Below are 9,232 nucleotides of genomic sequence, written 5' to 3'. Positions count from 1 at the left end.
AGCACTGTATACCATAGTTCTGTGCAATAAATCAGGTGGATAACTCCCAAGCAACATTTAACCTCTTAAAAGCCTAGTCAAACAAATATTCCTTAAATGAATGTTAAAACATTAAATTGTAGGACTAAGTTACCATATCAGTCAATTAGTTAATCCAAATAGGGTCGTTACAAATACCCAGGCCATTCCTTGTGTGACCTGATACTATTTTTATTATGTTGATATCACCCTTTCCTGCCATTAAAATAGCTTTTGCAACATGCATTAGACACTTCTTGAGATCACAGCAAATTTGAGAACAATTTGATCATTTCTGCTAAAAGAAAAAGTATGAAATCACTAGGTGAAGAAATCAAGAAACAATAACTACTGCTTTCATTGTTAGAGAGTACAAGTGGAAGCACATAATAACATAAGAATAATATAACTACTGAAAAGCAGTAAAATGACTAAGGTATCTTTATTGAAAAGCAAACAAATCCTGAATAAAAAGATGGGAGCACAAAGAAATCGGGGAGAAAATAAATTCAACATTAATCACATTTCATCAGGAGAGACCTGGGCAGGGTTTGGGGACAGAATTATTTCTGGAAAGAAGGAAAGTTTAAAATCGTCCGGAGCGTTCTCGATCTCTTGACCTCCGTCTCTCTCTGTCTCTTCCTCCTCCTCCACCACCACCACCACCACCACCACCTCCTCTATTGCGTTCCCTAGAACGAGAACGGCGTTCACGGGAACGCGAGCGGGAGCGATGCCTGTGTAGGAGAGAGAATACATTTACTAACAAGCTCAAAAGCTGTCCATTTATACATTACCATATATATCGTACATAGCTTTAGGGGTCAATACGATTTTTTTTAATACTCAAATCATCATATTAGAATTTCTGAAGGATCATGTGACACTAAAGACTGGAGTGATGATGCTGAATTCAGCTTTACATCATAAATTAATAAATTAGAATAATTACATTATAAAATATATTCAAATAAAAAACATATGTTAAATTGTAATAATGACAATTTTACAGTTTTTACTGTATTTCTGATCAAATAAATGCAGCCTTGGTGAGCAGAACCTCTTTTAAAAACATTTTTTTTTTTTTTTTTTTTTTTTTTAAATCTTAACCCCAAACATGTGAACAATACAATATATAAAACTTGTCATTTGTTTCACAGAAGAAAAAAAAAAGAAAAAGAACTGCAGAAAGTTTTTGCAAGGTTAAACATTTGAACACAAAGTCAGTATGCTATTACAATAAGGACCTTTTATCTTCATAGCAGATAATGAAGCAAGACCTTGTAGAGGCCTAATGATGCCAATGTTAGGATAACAAGTAGATCTACTCAAATGTTCTGCCATTATGCGTTTGAGTTAAACAAAAACAAAAGGCATACCTCTTCCTTCTGCGGCCATACAGTTCTCTTCGGAGTTCCCTTGAGATTGGCTTCAGGTGCATGAAATTGCAGAAGCCACCTCGAGTGCACTCCCTGCAGGAAGACACAAGTACTGCAATCAGTCTCAGTGAAGCCAGTGAAAAGCAGCTTAAAAAGGTGAAGCATGCAAGATTTTTTTGTTAAAATACGGGGCATTGTGATGAAACGTGCTACAATAGTCTCTTCAATACCATTTTTTTTGTTTTGCGCTCCTGTATGGAATGTGTGCCGCTCTCTCTGCTAGTTTAGTCACTTACCCCATTTCATACTGTCGACAACAGGCCTCTCTGAAATCGGTGACAGGCGAGAGCTCAGCATGGATGGGCTGTCCATTAAACCAGCGGTTATTCAAGTTAATCACCGCTTTCTCTGCATCTTCCTCACGGCGAAACTACACACACAAAAAAAGGTTTTTGGTTGTTTCTTGGCAATAAGGAGTGTTTTTAAACACAAATGATAAAACATTGTAACAGCCTCAAGGTAATTACAGTTTATCAAATGGTGGCAATACTAATATGACACAAAACACCAATTGTCCACACACAGTTACTTTTAATAATAATAATAATAAATATAGCTGTTGAATGATGTTGAATGTGATCAGCATTATTAGAGGAATCAGGTTTACTAAAAGTCATTTTTCTAGAACAAAGGGTTCAGAAGTTATTACCATTTAAAAAGTGAATTTGAGGTAGTGGTGGCACTAAAGAGTTGGTCCTAGAGACCAAACACAATAGCGGACGTTGCATTACTATTGATGCTCATGGCTTTGCGAACCTACATGGGCATCTAAACACGGCGAAATACAATGCGTTCATGCAGCTCGCTGTAGTTTGTATAGACGGAGATTACAATCGAGCTGTTATTAGCTCGATTAGCTGCGATTTAAAAAATAGCAGTCACAAGTTTCTGTTCATCTTGTTGGTCATGGAAACCCTGCCTAGAAGGGGCTGGTGGTAGAGTTCGATACTTTTAAGGCACAGACTTAATTGTTACGATACCATATAGAGTATCGTAAAATGTCTTGTCATTCGATACCAAATTTAGATAGCTAAGAGGTTAATCTCATCAAGGTCAGTGAGCCAATAAGCATGCACCATGACTGGCTGTGGCAGAAAACACTAGTTTACGCCACTTCTGCCAAGACCGGCAACACGACAAATCTGAAGCACTTGACAGTGCACGGAATAACTTAAGAACTGCAGTGCGTCACAAATGAACCAAATACTTTATGTAATTCAAATGAAAGGTGCATTTACCATAATAGGCACGCACACATTCAGTGACGAGTCAGCATCGTCAAATTCATCTTTGCAGTCAACACAGACTCAGGGTGTGTCTCAATCAGCTCCCTAGCTCGTGAATCAGTATATCGTGTACACGAATTCGGGCACTGGTAAGGACAGTAAAGGATGCTGGTTCACTACACATTGGGATACTTATGACTATTTTCAGCGACATGACGTCCTCATTGTACAACATCACTACTGGTATTTATAAACAACAGTAGAGCTGGGGCCGTATTCACAAAACATTTTATCTTACCACTAAGAGTTCTCCTAAATAGCAGTAAAAGTTCTTAGCTAAGAGTTTTCTCTTAAAACATATTCACAAAGCTGCTGAGACAAACTTTTACTAAGGAATAGACTGAAGTCTTAAGCTAAGAGTAAGGGCGGGGTTGACCTCGTTGCTATGGAGTAAACACACAGTGATTGGCTGATGGGGAGGAGTCAGAGATTTAATCATAGAAATATTGTAGAATGAGGTATCATGTTTCCATATTAAAATAAAGGTTTAAAAATACAAATGTTGCCCTATTCAAAATAAAATGTTGCCATATTGTTGCCATAAAGGTTTTAAAATATAGGCTAAGTGTCACTAATTAAACAGTATATACAGTTAATATATATACATATATATATATATATATATATATATATATATATATATATATGTGTGTGTGTGTGTGTGTGTGTGTGTGTGTGTGTGTTTTTACTCTATTCGATCATTTGTAAGTGTGAACTAATGAAAACCACTGGCACAGGTAATCAGACAATCTTTATTTATTTGTTAAAGAATTTTTTTGGCGTCTCATTGTAGATTCAAATCTATAAATCAAAATGTATTGCATTTATGAAGAAAAGGTTCAGCACCCAAGGCTCTATCGCTATTGCCTCAATGGTGTTCAGTGTCTTTGGCTGGATTAGGACTGTTTGTGATTTGGTCTTACCCACGTAGAAGGCAACGTTCTCAGGACCTTACGCAATGTTCCCTAAAAGTTCTCAAAAGGTGATGAAATTTCTGAACCTTTACAGAACATTCGGTTACTAGGTGACAGGTTGTCCTGCTAAAAATGTTACGTTCCCAGAACATTCTCAGAACGTCCACTGGTATTAAGAACGTTGTCTAGTAACGTTCCCAGAACGTTTAGAGACGGTCACGATGTGGAGTTCTTTTAAGGTTTGGGGAATGTTATTTGGTGGATCTTCAGGGAACATTCAGGACGTTCTGGGAATGTTTAGGGGACTATCACTATAGGACGTTATGATAACTTCCCAAATGTCCTCTTTGTAACATTCTTGTGTGACCATAAAATAACCAAAATAGAACGGTCCCCTAAACTCATATCGGGAACGTTATTAGATGACCAACAGAAGACCATGTAGCAACGTTCAATTTAATGTCCTAAATATCCTCAGTGTAACGTTCTTATGTGACCATAAAATAAACCAAATTGGAACGTCCCCCTAAAATCATGTAATGAACCTTGAACTGCAGCACTTTCATTACCAAAAGAGGACGTTTTATGTCCCAAAAGTTCTGTAAAATTTCAAAATTTGTCACTTTTAGACAAAGTTGCACAAGAACTTCGCCTTGTGTGTGTGTGTGTGTGTGTGTGTGTGTGTTTTATAGAAAATAATAAAGTTTGAAGTCACCATTATAGAGGAGAGCGTTTGCTTTAGATGGGCTCTTGATTTTTGCTATTTAATTATTAGATTTTCTTTGGCTGCTTTAACTTTTCAAAACATGTTTGTTATAGCAAAAGATGCAGGAGAAAGTCTGATCAGATGAATTTGGTTGTTTAGTGCTGATGATTCACTGGTCTTCTCCAGAGTCTAAACTATAAGTGTGTTAAATGTCAGTTTTGCATCAACTTTTTTTCCGTCCTTTTTTATTAGTTTTTTGGTTTTAATATTTTATACAGAGTTTTGAGCAGTGTCTTTTAGACTCACACAGACATCATGAATCAGCATATGATCCTCAACAATGGTGACACTAAAAAAAAATTTTTTTTTTGTGACTTTACTAGCTTGTTTTGTGATGTTCAGAGTTAATCTGTTTATCTGAAAATTGTCACCGTTGTTGAGGATCATACACAGAATCTTGATGTCTGTGTGAATCTACATGATGCTGTCTGAATAATTTCTGCATAAGGATAAAAACTTTCAAAGAAGGACAGGATCTTATGCATTATCATATGTCTACATAAAAGAAAACAATATTCGAAGATCACAGATTTAGGAGCTAGTTTTAGCGCTAAAATGCTTTATGAAATACTCTTAGAGCAAAAATTTAGGAGTCCTAAAATTAGGACTGACACGCCCATTATTTTTAAGAGTTTCTCCTAAATCGGCAAGTTAGGAGCTACTTTCAGCCTTAAGATGTTTTGTGAATACGGCCCCTGATATTTTCCGACATTACTTGTAATGTTATTTAAAGTACATTATGATAAATTATTTGCTTGGTACATATACGTGCAACTTTTCAGCCGTAAATAAATTATAAATGTTAGCTAGATTATGTTCATTACCCATCTAGTGATACATGTTTATGCTGAAATATAATAAAATAATGGTTTGTTTTTAAAAAAAACACCTATCGTGCATCGTTATGTGTAGTGAGTTGGCTCACATGATTTAAGCTTCGCACTTCAGAACTTCTGTTAAGGGAACATAGTGAGCATCGATGCTCCCTGGTTTTCACGGTGTATTGTGGGACTTTTTAGGGAGCGAAAGTTTTAGTGCCCTGGAAGGATTCTGCGATTGAGACAGCCCTTAAATGGCCGATTCTCTGGTCAGTGCCCTGACTACTGAACTAGGGAGCTAATTGAGACAAACCCTCAGAAAACACTAGTTGGAGGTAATGTAACCATTAATACTAAAATTGGTACTGAAAAAGTATCGTTCAGGAACCAGTACCGAAGTCAAGGTATCGATATCGAAAATTGAGGGATACCCAGCCCTACTTCTAGACCAGCAATGTTTTGGTGCTACTTATGAACCACTTCTCCTGGTTCAGAGCTGGTGCTTTGGGTGTCGAAAGACAAAGAACCGATTTGAAACTAGGCTCTGGCTCTGAACCAGCGCTCAAAACGCCTTGGTGGAAAAGGGTTATCAGTGTGCCAAATTGCATCATTTTCCTATTTAAGGTTCATAGGGGTTCTATTAACTCCTGATCGGGAATAATAATAATAATAATAATAATAAAGAAAACATACAATTCCGGACAAGGCTTATAATACTAATAGTAGTAATAATAATGTTAGCTGGGCAATATTTTTACAGTGGCCCAAAGTAACTGTACCAAGAAACACTGGCTATACATGAAATCATAATATTTGTATTACAAGTTAACAGTTCTAAGTAGTCAGTAACTGTAACATGAGCACCATTAATATACAACATGCGGTCACAGGTATGAGTATACTGGCGTTTTACCATTGACATGACAGTACTGTAAATTCTCACCTTCACGTAGACATTTCCCACCAGGTGATCTCCTAAATTATCACACACATTCATCTCCTCAACCTCTCCATATTTCTCCTCCATTTCGGTGAAAACCTCCTGGACACAATACATTTGCAAAGAATGATTTATAGCCTAAAAACACAACTGATGCAACAAATGTGTACATTATTCTGAAAGATTGTTTGTGATAAGACACTGTACAAAAGTTGGTAAGATTTAGGTAAGTCCATGTAACAGTTTTCCATTTTAATATATTTTAAAGTGTAATTTATTCCTGTGATGGTAAATCTGATTTTGTGAAACTGTGGTGGGTGGACCTTGGTCCCTCTAGGGGGGTCAGGGGTCCTTAATGTTAGTACCACTTTCTCTGCTACAACAATCATTCACGCCACAATAACAGAGCACGAAAATTGTATTTATTATTTGAATTTCTTAATAAAATGGACAGAATTTAAATTTGAGAATTTTGATTGACTTTGTTTCATATCAAAAGTGATGAAGCACAAAGCTTATTGCATTTTATTAGATGGGAGGCGCGATTCAATGTTCCATTCATTCATCAACTAAAAACAGCATAGACTAAAAGATTGATTCTTGGGATTTAAGAATCAATATTGGTTCATAAAAATGAGAATTAAAATCGAGAAATCGTAATTTTTTTTTTTTATCCAGCCCTAGACATTTCCATGACTTTTGAATACCTTTTTTTTTTTTTAAGGTGTGGAAAAAGACTTTGAAATTCCCTAATTTTTCAACTGTTTCTCTCATTGTGGGGAGTCTGAAATTGCTTGAATCTATTTTTGATGAAATCCAATAGTTTCTGAACCACACATAGGCACCTTTTGAGTTCAGAAAGGTAGTAAAAACATGGTTAAAATAGTTCAACCTTAATATTATGAAGTGACGAGAATACTTTTGAGCGCAAAAACAAAAATAATGTCTTTATTCAACAATCTCTTCTCTTCTATGCAGTATTGGCCGGCTCCTGTGTCAGCATCACATGCATACGTCGTACTGCTCTCATGTGAACAGCGTCTGCCAATACTGAGCCGGCGTTCGGACGTAGAAACTGGAAACGCTGCACTGTATTCACTACGTCAACAGCGTAGGAGAATAACACAGAAGAGAAGACATTATTGAATAAAGGAGTTATTTTTGCACACAAAAATTATTCTCGTCGCTTCTTGAAATTAAGGTTGAACTACTGTAGTCACGTGGACTATTTTAACGATGACTACCTTTCTGGACTCAAAGGGTGCAATGATGTTGCTGCCTATGTGTGGATCATAAATCCTTGGATTTCATGAAAAATATCATAATTTGTGTTCCGAAGATGAACGAAGGTCTTACGGGTGTGGAACGTCATGAGGACGAGTGAGTAATGACTGAAAATTCATTTTTGGATGAACTAGCCCTTTCAATATATATTAGAGATGTTGTGGGCACGCCTGTCTTCCTCTCCATTTCAACATGACTTTTGAAGAATGACCACCTACCTCAAAGAACTCGTCATAATGTTCCTGCATCTCCACATCACTCACAGCATCTGATACAAGAGAGGAAACACCACAATCAAATACAGTAATGACTTCAGTAGCTGTTCATTTCTGTGAACATGTAGTCTGACTTCACGCCACTCCAGAATATCAAGCAAGATGTGTGTAAGAGGAAGACTTACTTATGCCATCAGCAGACTGAGCTGTGTTTTGTGGGTTCCGGTAGATGTTCAACAGAGCAATGGTCTGAAACACAAATCAAGTACGAATTACAAGGCAAATCTGCCAGAAGAATCGTGCATTGCAGAACTAAATGAAGAAAAAGAAAAGAAAAAAAACTGGCGCGTACCTGACTGAACGTGGGTTTGTTATGGAGTCTCGAGCATCGGTCTCCATGGCGACATGCTCCAATTTTAAAGTAGAAAGAGCAGTTTACCCTGTTGAAAGCAAGAGAGGTTCAAAATACACACACTCGGTCTGATTTGTTCACACATGATGGTTAGTTTGGATTTCTGTTCATATGACTATGTATTCACACGCTATTAAACTACAAAATAACGAGAAGACAAACGCAGCTTATTAAACTATATGAAGAGATTATGATTTTGCTTTAAGACCGACCAACAAGACACAATGAATGAGACGCACTGCAGCCGCGCGAGACGGAAACAAACAATACAAAACCAAAATAAACATTTTAATATATAATGATTATTCAGCATATGAAAGCTATTCGATGTGAAACAAACATTTATTATTATCATTATTATAATAAATATTATTGTTGTTGTTTTACTAGAGGCGAGGCTGGCAAACAGGTCAGCTCATAACCACACGAGGCATGATATAAGAAAGGTAAATAACCTTATATTCTACCCGTAATAGGCAGTTTGTAACAAAGCATATACGATTACTAAGCATAATCAAATGCAGGCAATATTTTAAGGAGAATTTATACTTACTTGTCTTTTTCTGTACCGAAAATCGACGCCAAGTATTCGGCCATTTTGAAAAAAGAAAGGCGATGGGCGCTTTTTCTTCTACCGGAGAATCAAGAAAGGAGACGCTGAACACAGAGAGCCAGAGTACTGCCACCTAGTGTAGTGAGGCGCAAACTGCAGTGCTGCTTGTGCTTCTTCTTCTTCTATTTCTTCTTTATGGTTTTGGAGCATATTGCGCCACCTCCTGGGGTGGAGTGTGGAGCGTTGACGTTGAGGGGCAACTACATAATGATGATGATAATATAATAATAAATTATTTTAAAAAAAGAGGGAACCAACAAACTACATGCACATCTTAAGGGCGGACACTACAGGCAAAAACAAATTGTCAATTTTGAGATTTTGCACTTTTTGGCTTTTCATAAAGTGTTTTTTCAGACTGGTGGAAAGAAAACATCCAAAAAACACTTTTAAGTGTATGTTTTATTAGCACTCTATTTGCGTCTATAGATTTCATTTACAGTAAATTTCTAAAAATGATTTTTTTCTTCTTTTTTCACATATCTCCTCTTCGGCAGAACTTACATAGGCCTACACCAATTTTATTC

At 36.7% G+C, this 9,232-nt stretch overlaps 1 protein-coding gene across 1 annotated transcript; it reads right to left on the bottom strand.

The window, feature by feature from the left end:
* Positions 1 to 441: 441 nt before the first annotated feature.
* On the bottom strand, positions 442 to 8,800 carry LOC125269971 (splicing factor U2AF 35 kDa subunit-like protein). Its single transcript, XM_048193096.1, has 8 exons — positions 8,646 to 8,800; positions 8,033 to 8,120; positions 7,866 to 7,929; positions 7,684 to 7,733; positions 6,185 to 6,283; positions 1,694 to 1,827; positions 1,398 to 1,490; positions 442 to 755 (listed from the first exon to the last, which is right to left on the bottom strand). Exons 1-8 carry the CDS (start codon positions 8,687 to 8,689, stop codon positions 605 to 607), a joined length of 723 nt encoding a protein of 240 aa, XP_048049053.1. The 5' UTR covers positions 8,690 to 8,800; the 3' UTR covers positions 442 to 604.
* Positions 8,801 to 9,232: the final 432 nt, after the last annotated feature.

This window comes from Megalobrama amblycephala, linkage group LG6 (genome assembly GCF_018812025.1).
Source record: "Megalobrama amblycephala isolate DHTTF-2021 linkage group LG6, ASM1881202v1, whole genome shotgun sequence".
In the NCBI taxonomy this organism is placed as follows: Eukaryota; Metazoa; Chordata; class Actinopteri; order Cypriniformes; family Xenocyprididae; genus Megalobrama; species Megalobrama amblycephala.
The sequence above is the reverse complement of the archived record's forward strand: the minus strand, read 5'-3'. Positions and strand labels throughout refer to the sequence as shown.